Source organism: Carcharodon carcharias, chromosome 11 (assembly GCF_017639515.1).
Source record: "Carcharodon carcharias isolate sCarCar2 chromosome 11, sCarCar2.pri, whole genome shotgun sequence".
NCBI lineage: Eukaryota > Metazoa > Chordata > Chondrichthyes > Lamniformes > Lamnidae > Carcharodon > Carcharodon carcharias.
In genome coordinates this window covers 125973993-125991161 of record NC_054477.1, presented here as the reverse complement: position 1 = coordinate 125991161, position 17169 = coordinate 125973993, and the positions used below count along the sequence as shown (strand labels likewise).

Sequence of the window (17169 nt, the reverse complement as noted above, 5' to 3'; positions counted from 1 at the left end):
TATTAAAAGATGATTATGTTTCAAATTTAAGGCTTAACCTTTGCATTTACGTTATTTTTGTGTATCACCGCTAAAATTTCAAAACCTCATTAACAGAAGTTTGTGTTTCTAGCTTCTAACAATGAAAACCTTTATGATTTTAAATTAACTGAATTCAGTTTCTTACACACTTCATACCTTATAATAATTATTAGCACCGGACTGGATCATCATCTGTTGAGTAGAAATTATCTGCTTCCTGCGTTTACATTCGTCTTTCTGAGACTTCATCTCATCAGCCAATTTGCTAAGCTCCTTTTTAATTTGCTCTTTTCCAAATTCTGATGCTTGCAATTTTTCTTCAAACATCTGCAAATTAGATGTAAGGTAGTCCTGAGAATGAAGAAGATACTCGATGGTAAACTGTGCTAATCTGAATATTTTCAGTAGGGTGGGATCTAGCTGGTTTTGGCAATAAGGGCATTTTTCAGCATCCATGTTGCAAAAGGTGATATTCATTATATTTTCCTGCAAAGTGACAAAATCCAATTCGTTGGCCACTCTGTCCACATCAATGGCATTAATTCGTCTCCAGTTGACAGTTTCATGACGATTTTTGAATTTGAAGAGAGGAAGTTGACCTCCGCGCACACCTGCTGTTAATGCTGACGGCAACGGGGTGCTGTCTGCAAGCGGATTATGAGAAAAATGTACTGCCGATATCCCATTCAACCACATCCTAGAGCTTGAAATAAGAAAAGGATCAGAGAAAATGAATGGTTAAGTTATTGTTCGATTCATTGTTTTTTAAAAGCATTGCTTTGGGCCTTTACATTTTGACCTTGCAATAAATATAAATTCATTCAAGTATTGCTAAAAATAAAACCCAAAACATTACAGGCATAATTTGCAGCTGAAATATGCTAATCATCACTCATTTATATGCAACCGGGTTAACGGCACACTTCCTGGTGTTTTACATATCTGAATTTCCTTCCCATGTTGTTATGAAAATCCTCTTTCGTAGCGATTACCTGATGAGACTGCCAAGGGTACAAATATCTTTTGCTGCAGCAGGTATCTCAATCTGACATCCCTCTCCTCCTTTGTGCTGTTCGTCAATCTGACAGGATGTCCCTCCTATTGTCATGGTAACCAAGAAGGACACGATCAGCGACAAACCACTACAACAGTAAAGGAACAGGACCAATTAAATACAACAAAATTACAGTCCGACACAGAACAGAGCAACAGAAATTTAAACAACTAAGCACTGCAAGGAAGAAAATAAGCATCCAATATTAATCACCCCTATGAAGAAGGAACACTAAATTCAACTACATTAGAATTTGTGCGCTATGATCCCAATACAGGTGGAATCAAAATGAGCTCAACAAAGGCAGAACCATCGAATAGCACAAAATGAAATCAGGATCCTGCTAAAGTAATAACAGCCCTGTAATAATTGTAAAATTTCTGCAAGGAATAGCATAGTCTGCAATATAATGTTATATTTTGGTCACTTACAAAATATGCATGGGATCCAATATAATTTGGATTCAAAACACAATGGAGGCTGCTAACTTATAAGAAACTCAATTAAGAAATAATAGAGTATATAGGGGTGTAAGAGTTTTTTGTACTGTAAAGCGAAATGTGTAAAAAGTATATCTGCTGAGCCTTGACCTTTTGAGAAAAGCTTGCTTAACAAAATGGATACATCACATATAGTGATCATTATGCAGTGTTCATTGCACATACTGCGAAATAAATTTTTTGGATCAACTTTCATACTTCAGTCAGGCTTTTAAAATATTTGTGCTTCACAATACTTATAATGATATGTGCTATTTAAACATACATTTTAGTATGCACATTTCAATCATGTACTTTAAATGTACTTTGCTGCTAAAATAGTTGTGGAAAGTGACATTATATGGCAATATTTTTACTCTTTTACTGCATTCTAGTAACGCTCAAAATAGAAAACAGACTTTGTTCAGTTTAGCCTGTTTTTTGAGCTCTAATTTTTCAGTAAATTTAGTATCAAAAACTGAAAGATTCAAAGTTGGAAAAGCTTGGGTTTCTGAAAAAGCAATAGAAATAGACCTTAAAGGTCCTTAAAAATAACCAAACAACTGATAGAAAAATACGTGCACTTCATTTAAGACTATGGCATATAATTTCTGTCTTCAAGGAACGGTTAGACCAGTGGCTCAAAATTGATCTTCTCCTATGTTAATTCAGCCTTCTCTCTCCTTGCAATGTTTTCTGCTTCTTGCATGATCAATCATTCCTGATTATAATGGGATAAACTTGGAGAGAAGATTTGATTGATATTTCTTATACCTTAGATCTATGTTGCAAACTTGACTAATTTGACTCTTTCCCTAAACTTTACAACTAGGGCTGAGGGGTGACCTAAAAATTTAAATTATGAATGGTTTTGATAGAGTGGATACAGAGAGAATGTTTCCTCTTGTGGAGGAAATCATAACTAGAGGCCATCAATGTGCGGTAGTCACCAAGAAATCCAATAGGGAATTCAGAAGAAACTTATTTATCCAAACACTGGTGAGAATGTGAAACTCATTACTATAAGGAGTGGCTGAAATAAATAGTATAGATGCATATATGGGGAAGCTAGACAAGCAAAAGAGGGAGAAAGGAAAAGAGGGTTAAGATGATGGATTTAGATGAGGTGGGAGGTGGTTCGAGTGGAGTATTAATGCCAGCTGGCATTGGCTGGTTCATTCAAATGGCCTCTATCTGTGCTGTATATTCAATGCAAAGGTGGAAACAGTCCTGGAGTTGAATAAATACACATTGTTAATATCAGCTTAGCACTGAGGAGGATATCAGGACAAGCCTTAATGTCAACTTGGTGGAAGCACTGCATCTGGGTGCCACATGGGAATAGGAACATGAAATTGTACAGTAAGACAAGCAACAATCTCTGTTTCCTTTTGTAGCAGAGTAGCATGCCTGCATCTATTACAAAAGCTGGCCCAGCTCCAAATACAAGCCCAGGTCCAACTCAATTCCTTGGGTAGGCTCCACAAACTTGGAGGCAATAAGGCAGCAGAGATGTGATTCTATTGACAATTATTGTGTCTGAACTCTTTAGGATCTTGAATATTTGAATAAGATGATCAGAGAAATTTCTCTTTGGTGTAAAGGTTTCCAGATTTTGCAGCCTCCCTTCATTGATCAGATGCCTACCAGAGCTGTTAATTTTGCCGTCCATCCCTGCATCTTCCCTCTATGTCTTTTGCATAATATGGAGGACCATAACCATGCCCCCTCAGAACACTAGGATAGGTACCTGACAATTGTTTATCAAGGCATATTTCAACTTCTTGTTAAGGAACTCCCTGAGGTTTAACATCCAGACTATGCCTAGGAATGAGTGAATGATATCTGGATTTGGCTCACTGAAAAATCTTACATAAGTTCTCTTACATGAATCCACAGTTATTAACTATTTAATGTGAATCTGGCTACTGATTTCACTTTGAAAAGTTTTAAAACAACTTTCAAAGCTTAATGTCTACAACACAGTATTCCAGGTGGGGTCAGACAAGCATTATGTACAAATTCACAATCGCTTCCTAAGATTTGAGCTCCATTCAAGTTCCATACAGCCAAAGATCACACTTGCTCTCTCTCTCCCCATTGTGCTGCTGACTTTATCAATCTATCCAACAGAATCCCCAAATCCCTTTCCTCTATCATGCCTTGTATGATTGCTTTTTTTCCCCCCACCTTTCTCGTTAATTTACATTTGTCCACATTAACAGATACACATGAGCCCAGCTTCCCAATCTATTTAGTTCCTTCTGTATTTGATCAGACTGTTTCCAATTGCTCCAATTCCCAATTTTTTGTCATCCTCAAATTTAATTTTGCTTCTGTCCCCACTTCCAAGTAATTCCTAGACATTGTAAACAGCTCGAGTTCCAATCCCCTTCTTATGGTCACAGGGAAAATGCTGGAACCCATGTTAAAGGAAGTGACAACATGATAATCGAGCAAATCATAGGGCAGAATTTTTCCCTCATCGGGCGGGTGCGTGCCCAACCTAAATGAGAGTAAAATAGTGCATGATGACGTCAGGCAAGCATCCCAACATCATTGCGATATTTCACTCAGCAGGTGAGCGCGAGAGGCAGCAGTGTGCCCTTCAACAATTAAGAGGTCTATTAATGTGCTCAATTAATTAAATCGAATTTTTCGCTGCCCATCCAGCCGTTCAGTTGGCGGGCGTGTGAATAGACCAAGCGGCCCTTGCATTTTTTGTGAAACCTCACCAATGGGTGGGATGAGGTTTCAACCAGTGATTTAAAAAAAAACTTTTAAAACTCATTTTTAATATGTCCCTGCTCCTGTGACAGAGTCACATGAGGGGACATGTTTTCCTTATTTTTTAATTCTTTATTTTTGATGTTAAAAATCTTCAGCTCCCTGAGGCAACTCTGCCTTCAGGGAACTTTCACTGCGTGCACCCCTGCCATGCATACATTTCAGTGCTCGTGCTCCTCCCACCCCCACCGCAGCAACGGTGAGGCTCCCAGCGCACGTTTCACGCTGGCTGGCCATTAATTGGCAAGGTAAAAATCCTGCCCATAGTATGATGAGGTATAGTCAATCAACACAGTTTTATGAAAGGGAAATTGGGTTAGCAACTGTATCAAGTTTTTTAAGGATGTGACTAAAAGGTAGATAAAGGGGAACCAGTAGATGTCGTATAACTTGGCTTTCAAAAAGTATTTCAAAAAATGACATACAAAAGGCTTTTACACAAGATAAGGGCTCATGGGATTAGCATGGATGGAGGCTTGGTTAAAGGATAGAGAGTAGGAAGAAACAGGACATTTTTAAATTGGCAACCTGTTAATAGTGGGGTGAGACAAGGATCCCTGCTCAAGTTTCAGCTATTGACAATCTATATAAATGACTTAGATGAAGGGACCAACTATAATGTATTCAAGCTGGCTAATATATAGCTCGGTGGAAAGCAAGCTGTAAAGAAGACAGAGTCTGCAAAGGGGCGATGTATAGATAAAAATGAGTGGACAGGGAGGGGTCACATGAAGTGTTTTTTATTGGTTCATGGGGTGCGGAGTTGCTGGCTAGGCCAGCATTTTTTGCCCACCACTAATTATCCTTGAGAAGATGGTGGTGAGCTACCTTCTTGAACTGCTGCAGACCATGTGGTATAGGTACACCCACAGAGCTGTTAGAGAGGGCGGTCCAGGATTTTGACCCAGCGACAGTGAAGTAACGGCAATATACTTCCAAGGCAGGATGGTGAGTGGCTTGGAGTGGAATTTCCAGGTAGTGGTGTTCCCATGTGTGTGCTGCCCTTATCCTTCTAGATGGTAGCAGCTGTGGGTTTGGAAGGTGCTATCTAAAGAGGCTTGGCAAGTTTCTTGCAGTGCATCTTGTAGATGCTGCACACCGCTGCCATTGTGTGTCGGCGGTGGAGGGAGTGAATGTTTGTGGATGGGGTGCCATTCAATTGGGCGGCTTGGTCCTGCATGATGTCAAGCTTCTTGAGTTTTCTTGGAGCTGCACTCATCCATTCCATCACATTCCTGACTTGAGCTTTGTAGATGGTGGACAGGCTTTGAAGAGTCAGGAGGTGTGTTACTCGCCACAGGATTCCTAGCCTCTGACCTGGTCTTGTAGCCACAGTATTAATATGGCTAGTCCAGTTCGGTTTCTGGTCAATGGTAACCTCCAGATTGTTGACAGTAGGGGTTTCAGTGATGGTAATGCCATTGAGTGTCAAAGGGCGATGACTAGATTCTATCTTGAAGATGGTCATTGCCTGGCACTTGTGTGCTGCGAATGTTACTTGCCACTTGTCAGCCCAAGCCTGGATATTGTCCAGCTGCATTTGGACATGGACTGCTTCAGTATCTGAGCAAATGGTGCTGAACATTGTGCAATCATCAGTGAACATCTCCACTTTTGACCTTATGATGGAAGGTCATTGATGAAGCAGATGAAGATGGTTGGGAGTATAATTTTGGGAAATGTAAGGTTAATCACTTTGGTAGAAAGAATATAAATACATAATGGGCCAAAACTTCTGAGGAGTGGTAATCACAGCCGGATAGTCACTCCACTCCTTTTTTCCTACATAAGTCGGGAGCTGCACCTTCCTCACCTGACCTTCTGACTCATGCTGGGTGAGAAAAGTGCAGTTCAGCAGGTTCCAGAGGCCCTCAGTGCAGGGCAGCAGAACAGTAAGAAAGGAAGCACTTTGTGTTACAAAGCAATTAAGTTTAAAGGTACTAGACACTTTGAGAAGCCAAGGAAAAGCTAAGTGTGCAAGGCTACTGGGTTGGGGGATTGGGTGGTCACTGAGGGCGGGAGGCAGGATGCATCGGGGAGGGTTGGGTGGTCAATGGGGTGGGAGGGGTCAGGTGGTCAGTCAGGGTGGTGGGGGGGGTGTGCGTGGTGTGGGAGGAGTAGTCTAGGGGTCAGAGGGATCCAGTGGGGATAGGGGGCAGTTGAGATTAGTCTCGGGGGGGTTTCGGGTAGGGGGTAGGTGTTGGCCATGGAATCCTGTGGTGGTTGGGGGACGGTCAGTACTATAGTTGCTCAGGAGTTAGAAGTGGTTTTAATTCTTCTGACCTTTACTGGACAACCATCCTGATAAGAGAATCATCTGAATCTGTGATTTAAATCAGAGTACTGGATGGTTCCTTGTGCAGGGTAATTGCCATTGGCAATTGTCCTTGCACGGGTCAGTGGGGAGGGTGGTGGGGGGGTGGCGCAGTTTGCTAGCATATCTTCTAGAGTACCTCCCACGTACAAGCCCCTGGATCGGGAGATCTGAGCCACTATTTTTTAAATGCCAGTGGTTCAAGGGAATTTGCATTTCGTCGTAGATGAAACACAATTACTTGTTGTACCAACCTATTTATAAAGTCCAATGGTTTCAGTTTGTGAGTAAGGAAATCTTGCTACCATTGGGAAGGACGAGAGCCAGGTCACACCTCAAGTAGTATGTACAGTTTTGAGGTCTGTGCCTAAGGAAGGGTCGACTTACCTTGAGGGGGTGCAAAGATTCAGTAGACTGATTCCTGAGACGAGGGCTGCCCTACGAGGAGAAATCAAGTAGAACGTGCCCATACTCTTGGAGTAAGAATGGGAGGTGATCTCATTAAAATATAAGATTCTGAGAGAGTATGACAGAGTAGATGCTGAAAGACTACTTCCTCTGGCTGAAGAGTCTAGGACAAGGGGGTATAGTCTCAGGATAAATGCTCGGTCATTTTGAACTAACATGAGGAGAAATTTCTTCACTCAGAGGAATGTGAGTCTTTGGAATTCACTACTCCAGGGGGCTGTGGATGCTCAATTGTTGAATATCTTCAAGGTTGAACAACAGATTTTTGGACTTCAAGGCCAGGATTTTATAGCCCCGCCGCAGTGTGTCTCCCCCCGCAGTGGACTTGGCGAGCCATTTGACTCTCCATTCAGATTGATAGGACTGTAATATGGCACCGGGCAAGAAGGGCCGTAAAATCCTGGCCCAAAAGAATTAGAGCAATATTGCGATTGTGCAAGAAAACGGAGTTGAGATAGATTATCAGCCATAATACTATTGTAATGGCAGAGCAGGCTTGAGAGGCCACATGGCCTACTCCTATTTGTTGCTTTTTTATACTTGTGCCTGAAATCAGACTGTTCACAACCTGATGTTGTATTTGAACTCAAGATTGAATTTTCAATGAAAAATTTGCACCTTAACTAAGATCGCCCATTTCCTCCTCTGGAGTATTGTCCGACACTGCCTCTGCTTCAGTTCTTTGGTGACTGAAGCTCTTATCCATGCCTCTGTTACCACTCCTCCATCCATGCTAATGTATCACCCCAAATGAATGAGCCCTTATCTTGCATACTAATCTTTTGTGTGGCACCTTATTGAATGCCTTTTGGAGATCCAAGTGTACTACATCTACTGCTGATTGTTAGGAGATTGCCTGATGTTAGGAAACATTGTATAATGTATGATCAATGATGGAAGGGCAGTGGATGTTATATACATGGATTTCAGTAAGGCCTTTGACAAGCTCCCTCATGGCAGACTGGTAAAGAAGGTAAAGTCGCACGGGATCAGAGGTGAGCTGGCAAGATGGATACAGAACAAAAACAGAATTACCTGGAAAAACTCAGCAGGTCTGGCAGCATCGGCAGAGAAGAAAAGAGTTGACATTTCGAGTCCTCATGACCCTTCAACAGAACTGATCTTTCTTTACAAGGAGAGGGAAATATAAGCTGGTTTAAGGGGAGGGGGGGGAGAAGTGGAGGGGGGGGGGTGTTAGGATAGGAGCAGATCATCAAAAGATGTCACAGACTAAAGAAAAAAAGAACACAGAGGTGTTGAAGTTGGTGATATTATCTAAACGAATGTGCTAATTAAGAATGGATGGTAGGGCACTCAAGGTATACCTCTAGTGGGGGTGGGGGAGCATAAAAGATTTAAAAATAATGGAAATAGGTGGGAAAAGAAAAATCTATATAAATTATTGGAAAAAAAAACAAAAGGAAGGGGGAAGAAACAGAAAGGGGGTGGGGATGGAGGAGGGAGCTCAAGACCTAAAATTGTTGAATTCAATATTCAGACCGGAAGGCTGTAAAGTGCCTAGTCGGAAGATGAGGTGCTGTTCCTCCAGTTTGCGTTGGGCTTCACTGGAACAATGCAGCAGGCCAAGGACAGACATGTGGGCAAGAGAGCAGGGTGGAGTGTTAAAATGGCAAGCGCCAGGGAGGTTTGGGTCATTCTTGCGGACAGACCGCAGGTGTTCTGCAAAGCGGTCGCCCAGTTTACGTTTGGTCTCTCCAATATAGAGGAGACCACCCTGGTCCACTCCTCCATCACCCCCTACTCCTCAACCCCCACCTATGGCACCTCCCCATGCCCACACAAAAGATGTAACACCTGCCCCTTCACTTCCTCTCTCCTTACCGTCCAAGGCCCCAAACACTCCTTTCAAGTGAAGCAGCATTTCACTTGCATTTCCCCCAACTTAGTCTACTATATTCGTTGCTCCCAATGTGGTCTCCTCTACATTGGAGAGAACAAACGTAAACTGGGCGACCGCTTTGCAGAACACCTGCGGTCTGTCCGCAAGAACGACTCAAACCTCCCTGTCGCTTGCCATTTTAACACTCCACCCTGCTCTCTTGCCCACATGTCTATCCTTGGCCTGCTGTATTGTTCCAGTGGAGCCCAACGCAAACTGGAGGAACAGCACCTCATCTTCCGACTAGGCACTTTATAGCCTTCTGGACTGAATATTGAATTCAACAACTTTAGGTCTTGAGCTCCCTCCTGCATCCCCACCCCCTTTCTGTTTCTTCCCCCTTCCTTTTGTTTTTTTTTCCAATAATTTATATAGATTTTTCTTTTCCCACCTATTTCCATTATTTTTAAATCTTTTATGCTCCCCCACCCCCACTAGAGGTATACCTTGAGTGCCCTACCATCCATTCTTAATTAGCACATTCGTTTAGATAATATCACCAACTTCAACACCTCTGTGTTCTTTTGTTCTTTAGTCTGTGACATCTTTTGATGATCTGCTCCTATCCTAACACCACCCCCTCCACTTCTTCTCCACCCCACCCCCCCAAACCAGCTTATACTTCCCTCTCCTTGTAAAGAAAGATCAGTTCTGGTGAAGGGTCATGAGGACTCGAAACGTCAACTCTTTTCTTCTCTGCCGATGCCGCCAGACCTGCTGAGTTTTTCCAGGTAATTCTGTTTTTGTTTTGGATTTCCAGCATCCGCAGTTTTTTGTTTTTATCTCAGATGGATACAGAATTAGCTTGGTCATGGAAGACAAAGGGTAACAGTGGAAGGTTGCTTTTCTGAATGGAGAGCTGTGACTAGTGGAGTTCCGCAGGGATCAGTGCTGGGACCTTTGCTATTTGTAGTATACATAAATGATTTGGAGGAAAATGTAACTGGGCTAATTAGTAAGTTTGCAGATGACACTAAGGTTGGAGGAGTTGCAGATAGTGAAGAGGATCGTCAAAAGATACAACGGGATATAGATTGGTTGGAGACTTGGGCGGAGAAATGGCAGATGGCGTTTCATCCAGACAAATGCGAGGTAATGCATTTTGGAAGGTCTAATACAGGCAGGAATTATACAGTAAATGGCAGAACCCTTAAGTGCATTGACGGGCAGAGGGATCTGGGTGAACAGGTCTACAGGTTACTGAAAGTGGCAACGCAGGTGGATAAGGTAGTCAGGAAGGCATATGGCATGCTTGCCTTCATTGGCAGGGGTATTGAGTATAAAAGCTTAGAAGTCATGATGCAGCTATTTAGAACCTTGGTTAGGGCACACTTGGAATATTGCGTGCAATTCTGGTCACCACGTTACCAGAAGGATATGGAGGCATTGGAGAGGGTGCAGAGGAGGTTTACAGGATGCTACCTGGTCTGGAGATTATTAGCTATGAGGAGAGGTTGGAGAAACTCAGATTGTTCTCACTAGAGCGACGGAGATTGAGGGGCAACTTGATAGAAGTTTACAAAATTATGAGTGGCATGGACAGAGTAGATAGTCAGAAGCTTTTTCCCAGAATGGAAGTGTCAATTACTAGGAGACATAGATTTAAGGTGAGAGGAGAAAACTATAGAGGAGATATGCGGGGGCAAGTTTTTTTACGCAGAGGGTAGTGAGTGTCTGGAATTCACTGCCAGAGGAGGTGGTGGAAGCAGGTACGATAGTGGTGTTTAAGAGGCAGCTTGACAAATACATGAAAAGGATGGGAATAGAGGATACGGACCCCGGAAGTGCAAAATGTTTTAGTTGACGGGCAATATGATCGGCGCAGGCTTGGAGGGCCGAAGGGCCTGTTCCTGCTGTACTTTTCTTTGTTCTTTGTATGGACTCTAGACTGAGAAACCAGAACCCAGCCTCTAGGTCCTTACCTTTTATTTGATTGACCTTGTAAAAACCATGAGCTATGTGGAGCCATCCATTATTTTCTTTTGAAACCCATGAAGTTAATTAGTAAGGAGGCCACTGTGCTGACTGCTGTGGTGAAACTGTGACCTTTGTAGCTGCCAATCTAGTCTGACAGTCCAGTTACTTCAGCGGTCCAAGGCGGTACACAGGGTATGCAGCAGAATGTAAGGTATTACTCCACATCTCCAGTGACTTCAAACAGCATGGTGGGAAAAGTCAGGCAATTACTGAAGCTATTATTTAATCCCTACTATATCATCCTATCAATTACCAAAATAGGCACATGTCAGAAATGGACAAATGAGGATAAAAACAAAAAACTGCGGATGCTGGAAATCCAAAACAAAAACAGAATTATCTGGAAAAACTCAGCAGGTCTGGCAGCATCGGCAGAGAATAAAAGAGTTCTGAAGGGTCTGTTGAAGGGTCATGAGGACTCGAAACGTCAACTCTTTTCTTCTCCGCCAATGCTGCCAGACCTGCTGAGTTTTTCCAGGTAATTCTGTTTTTGTTTTGGACAAATGAGGAGTTTGCTCAAATCTTTCCTTTGTGGACTGAAGAGGTTGGGAAGGCAGAAAAAATCTACAGGAGAGCTGAAGCAGGATGAGACTTGAGGAGCAAGAGAAAAGATCCCCACTGTTCCACTAGTAGAGCTCCTCTGTCAAATACTGAGGAAGAAGGTTGATGAAAGGTTAACAACCTTTCTGAACGTGAAATCTGAAGTGGCATGGTTAATGAACACCTTGTAGAAGGTAAAGTCAGGGTTAAGCCTTACTATATAATTGAGAATGATTTTTTGTACAGGGTGACCAGTGAGCACGGGATAAGGATTAAAGAACTATTTGTTCCACAACCTTTTACACCTAGTATCAAAATCAGGTTTTGGCTCCTGCCACCATACTAAAATGGATCTTACCAAAATCATAAATCACATCCATGTGATCAACAAACATAAACTATCCCTCATCCTTCTCTACCTGCTTAAAGCCTTTGGCACAATTGACCCCACCATTCTTCACCAACATTTTTCCTCATTCATCCAGCTTTTCGGGCAAGGAACGTGTCCATTCTTACTTACTTACCTAATTGTAACCAGAGAATCACATGCAATGGGTTACTGATCCTGTTCCTTGCTCAGATATCTCAGGTATCTCCCAAGGATCTAAATTTACCCCCCCTCCTATTTCCTATTTACGTACTGCTCCTGGGCAACACCATCCGAAAATACCGTCAGTTTTCACATGATCTACTTTACCACCTCTCTAGACTCCTACACTGTCTCTAAATTGTCAGAATACTTGTCTGACATTCTTCAGTTTTGGATGAAACGTTTTTCCCCCAACTAAATATTGAAAAGATCAAAAGCATTACCATCCTTCCAGGTCATAAATTCCACTCTTTTGCCACTGACACCTAAGTTCTGAATTTCACTCTAAACTTCTTCATCTCTCTCCTTCCAAGACTTGCTTAAAACTTACCTCGAAGCTTTTCATCACTGTTCCTAATAACTGGTTTATTTGGTTCGGTGTCAATGTAAATCCTATGAAGTACTTTGGGATGTTTTCCTGCAAGGAAATATTAATATATGTATTGTCATGTTTGCTTGGATGACATATGATGAAAATCTATCAATCTAGTCAATTATTAGGGCAAATTAACCAACTTTCAAATCTGTTGATTTATACTGAGTCCAAGCTCTGCCTTTCAGTCACAATTTAAACCATTGAGTTCAGGTTTAAGACCCCACAGCTTTTCTTGTAAGACAAAAAAAAGAAAAAAATAACACTTGTATTCTGCAGTATTACATTATACTAAATTTATAAAACACTGTGTGTCATATTTTTCCATTATAGATACTTAAAGTCGTAAACTTTTACAGACACTTATAGCAGTAAAATCAATGGGGTAAAATTTTATAATACTTAACTACTAAACTTCAAATGATGCATTTGAAAGCATTTTTTTTAAATGGTATAATATAAATCATGCTCTTACTACAGAAATGATGATATGACCTACAGGATAAAACGTTCCAAGGGCAGATAATTGCAGAAACTCAATAACCATTATTAAATTGACCTGCCTAGTTGATCTCAATTGTAACAGCTGTGGAACATTAAGTTAAAAAAAACTGAAAAAGAGAAATAAACAATTGAATTTGCTTCAAATACATAGGGTTGAATTTTTGTTCCAGGGCCCCCATTCAGTGCTGGGAACTAGAACTGCCAACTGTGGAACCCTGGATGTGTTTTTCAAGGAGAAAACCAATTGGTGGGTAGGATCCCAAGGCTGGAGGGCCACTAGCACTGAAAGAAGGCCCACCATCAGAGGTGGGAGTTGCAGATGTAGGTAGGTGAAAGAAGGCATCTTAAGATGGATATGCCTTCTAAAAACTTTTATAAAATTTAAAAACAAAAAGGGCCTTGGCTGCCAGGCTGACCTTGTAGATGGAGGACCCATAACTCTATAATGACAGGGTGGCCTGTGACCCCAGCCATGAGCCTGTGGTTATTGAGGCTGTTGGGAGGGGGTGGGGGGGGTGGTGCAGATGGAGGTCTTATTTTTAAAGTGGAACACTGGTTTCCTGATCTGCCACCTGGAGATCCTCAGCTTGGTTTCACCTTCATGGGGGTCCTGCAAGCCAAATGGAAAACTCGAGTTGGCATCAGGACAGTGGCCCTAATATATCCTTAAGTATGCCTAATTGACAACACAACACTTGAGAGTGGGTGGCTGTTCCCACCTTTCTCCAGCGCCATCCACCACCCCTCCAAACCAGCAGGTACAAAAAATGGGCTGGCACTAATAACTCAACCCTGAAAACATTAAAATCCTTTTATATCACTAGCAGTGTTAGGATATAATCAGGATAAATATAATTTTCAATTATGATCTGTACAAACTGTAAATTTGTCACCATCCTCCTCCTCCTCCACGTTAACATGCAAACTGTGATCCTCACAACAGAACCACCACAGACCCTGCCTCAAAGACTGGAGTCAAACATGGCTATGTCATTGCACCAATCTCCTTCCTTGCCACTATACTGCACGTCATCTCCAAAATATTACCCACAGGTGTGGAGAGATAATTTACAGAACAGACAGGAAACTGTTGAACCCTCATCTCCTTCAATCCAAAACCAAAATCACTCCAACTTCAGTCATTGGGCTCCGGGGTGCAGATAACACTTGTGTGTGCGCTCACTCAAAAACTTAGCTCCAGATGATAGTCAACTCAGTCTCCAAAGCATATGAAAAAATAGGCCTTTCCCTAAACACCCTGAAAACTAAGATCCTCTTCCAACCAGCTCCCACACCACAACACCTCCCCACATCGATTCAGATCAACAGTAAGGTCCTGGAAAACGTGAACGATTTTTCATATGATGGAAGACTCCTCTCAACAAAGGTAAACATAGATGACAAAACATGATTGTCCCCACAGCCGATTGAGGAAACAAATATTGAGGAACAGGATCTCAAACCCCACTGATACCCAGTAAACTATGGCTGCGATCATAGTTTACTGGGCAGCAGTGATCCCTGCATTCCTATGTGCTTTGGAGACTTGGACAACCAACAGCAGGCATCTCAAAGCACTGGAGAAGTACCACCAGCACTGCCTTCACAAGATCCTCCAAATCTGTAAACAGTAAAGCAGTCCAACAGCAGCAGCCTCTCCCAAGCCAATACATCTAGCATCCAACTCATTCTCAAAATCAGCTTCACTAGGTGGAACATGTCATTCATATGCCTGACACCAGACTCCTGGAAGCAACGGCTCTACACGGAACTCGGTCACGGCAAAATAGTCGCAGGAGGTCAGCAAAAACACTTTAGTGATGTCTTCAAAGAAGAGGTCAAACATCCCCACCAACAGATGGGAGTCCCTGCCTTGTGACTGACCAAAATAGCGAAAGTTCATTCGGGAAGGCACTGAGCACATCAAGAAACTTCAGAGGCAAAGTCAAGGCATCAGGGAGAGCACACAAACCTCCAAACTACTCCTCATCTATCAGATCCTACAAGAACCATCTGCCCAGCATGTGGAAGAACCTGCAGATCATGTATTGGATTTATCAGCCATCTCAGAAGCCATAGAACCAGAGTGGAAGCAAGTCAGCCTCGAACCCAAGGGACTGCCGAAGATGACGACACAGACTCTGCATGTTTTGATAGAATAATGATTTTTCCCCTCTGGATTTTAATGCTCCTTGTGCCACTCCATCAATTTTGGTTTGAAAGGACAGCCGATAATTTACATTACTTGCATAGCAAGGATTTTATTAATTATTGACTGTCAAAAACAAATATAATCGCTGATTACAAGTGAACAGCAACACCATATATTTATTACAAATTAAGTTCAGCCAAAATTGAAATTATATCTTGAAGGCAATTCCACACAGTATGACAAATATTATTAGGCAATGGAAAATGCCCTGAATTCAGGTGATATTCTGATTTTATACTTTTAATGGAGCTTACAAAAAATATGCTGGAAGACATTTTTTGGTTAAAATTTACTTTTACATTGGGACAGGTGTTAACAACTCAAATAGAAGAGCAATTGATAATCTGTCCACTGAAAGAAACAGTGTTTATTACACCATGTTTACTATCTGCCCCATCTTTTATCCTCTTGCAAAAGCCGATCCGCCGTATTCAGCAGATTCTCATCACTCCAGGAGCTGCAGCTGCCATAGAAATCATAAAAAAAAGTTGAATCCTGAAACCAGCTACCACTTAATGCAATAAAAGCAGAAAATGCTGAGTGGAAACACTCAGCGGGTCTGGCGGCATCTGAGAAAAGAGAAACAGAGTTAACGTTTCTGGTTGTGACCTTACATCATGTTTAGTATTCCCGGCATTTTCTGTTTTTATTTCAGATTTCCAGAATCCACTCCTTCAACATTTAGCGTACATGGCAATATGTAAACACAGCTAGAATGGAACTTACTGTATAGCTCCACAACTTCACATTGTGGCTGATTAAATCAGTCAATTCCAGCTATGTCCCCCACTCTAACTGGTTAACTCAGTCAAAACTGATTAAACCCGTTAATCGCTCTCTCTCTCTCCTCTCCCCCATTCTAACTGGTTAACTCAGTCAACCTAGTTAATTCTCTCTCTCTCCCTCCCCTACTCTAACCAGTTAACTCTTTCTGTTCACCAACCGCCCTTTGACTCACGTCACTTCCGGATTTATTCCATTGCTTAGCAACGGAGCTGATTCTCTTCTCTGGTTGTCCGATTGTAGCGACCCCGCTTCCGCCAGTCAGGATCAGACTTGCTTTCGTGCCCCTTGTTAAACAATATCCAGCGGATAAAAATGAAAGCAAAGCACATTTATCGAATTGAATCATAATGTCCAGGCTTTCACCGGCCAGGGAGAAAGCGGCCACCCATTCACTGTGGGCGAGGAAGTGAGTTCAGGCCCTGCACAGGGACTCATACAGTAAAGGTCTTTCCATTCTCATCATATGCCTCTTAGGTCTTCGGTAATATTTCGCGAAATGGGACAGGGAATAAGTATTAGATATTCCGCCTATGTTTGCATTGATCATTTACTATTACAGCTAAAACAATGTTTTCTTCGCAAGCATAAACAAGCTTATAATTGAAATTGAAGTTTGGCCTTGGCGACTGGACAAAACGAATGATGTAGTGTTCTGTCCTCTCCGGGTGCATTGGTATATGGTAACAGGACAGAATCAGAATTTGCAATCAGTTTGTGAGGCTTGGGCACATTGGAAGCAGGACTGTCACGGGACAGAGATAAAAGCGCGAGCTTGGCAGATATGTAGAAAACGAAAAGAAATGAGAAAATAATGTTTAAGAGGTTATAGTACCGGAGGGAAGTACATCATAAGTGGTCGAATTTATTGTGCTGGTACACGTAGAGCAAAGAAGTTAGCAGAACAAATAGATAATGCCATAAAAAGGCCAGCAGAATCCTTGATCTTTTGGTCTGAATTTTAGAACACAAAAAACAGGAAGTAATGTTGAATTTGTACAAAACCTTAGGCTGCTGTTGAACAATTATATTCAATTTCAGATGCCCTGATACAGGAACGATATAAAACAATGAAAAAGGTTAATTCACTGGAATGTTATTAGGGATAGAAGATTTAGAGTTATGACGAGAGACTTTGGACATTAGCGACTTTTTCACTTAAGAGTCT

The 17169-nt window shown here is 42.0% G+C and overlaps 1 protein-coding gene and 1 long non-coding RNA gene across 2 annotated transcripts in view; both read right to left on the bottom strand.

Annotated features, from left to right (window-relative positions):
• The window catches only part of LOC121283925 (zinc finger protein DZIP1-like), a 168940-nt gene extending 168223 nt beyond the window's left edge, over positions 1-717 (bottom strand). Inside the window, exon 1 of the mRNA XM_041198727.1 lies at positions 178-717. Coding sequence (XP_041054661.1) covers positions 178-717 — 540 coding nt within the window. The remainder of the gene's footprint in view (positions 1-177) is intronic.
• A 307-nt stretch (positions 718-1024) lies between these two features.
• On the bottom strand, positions 1025-16115 carry LOC121284495. The gene is made up of 3 exons (XR_005944483.1): positions 15945-16115; positions 12461-12547; positions 1025-1163 (listed from the first exon to the last, which is right to left on the bottom strand). It is a non-coding gene; the product is annotated as an uncharacterized LOC121284495 (long non-coding RNA).
• Between the last annotated feature and the right edge of the window lie 1054 nt (positions 16116-17169).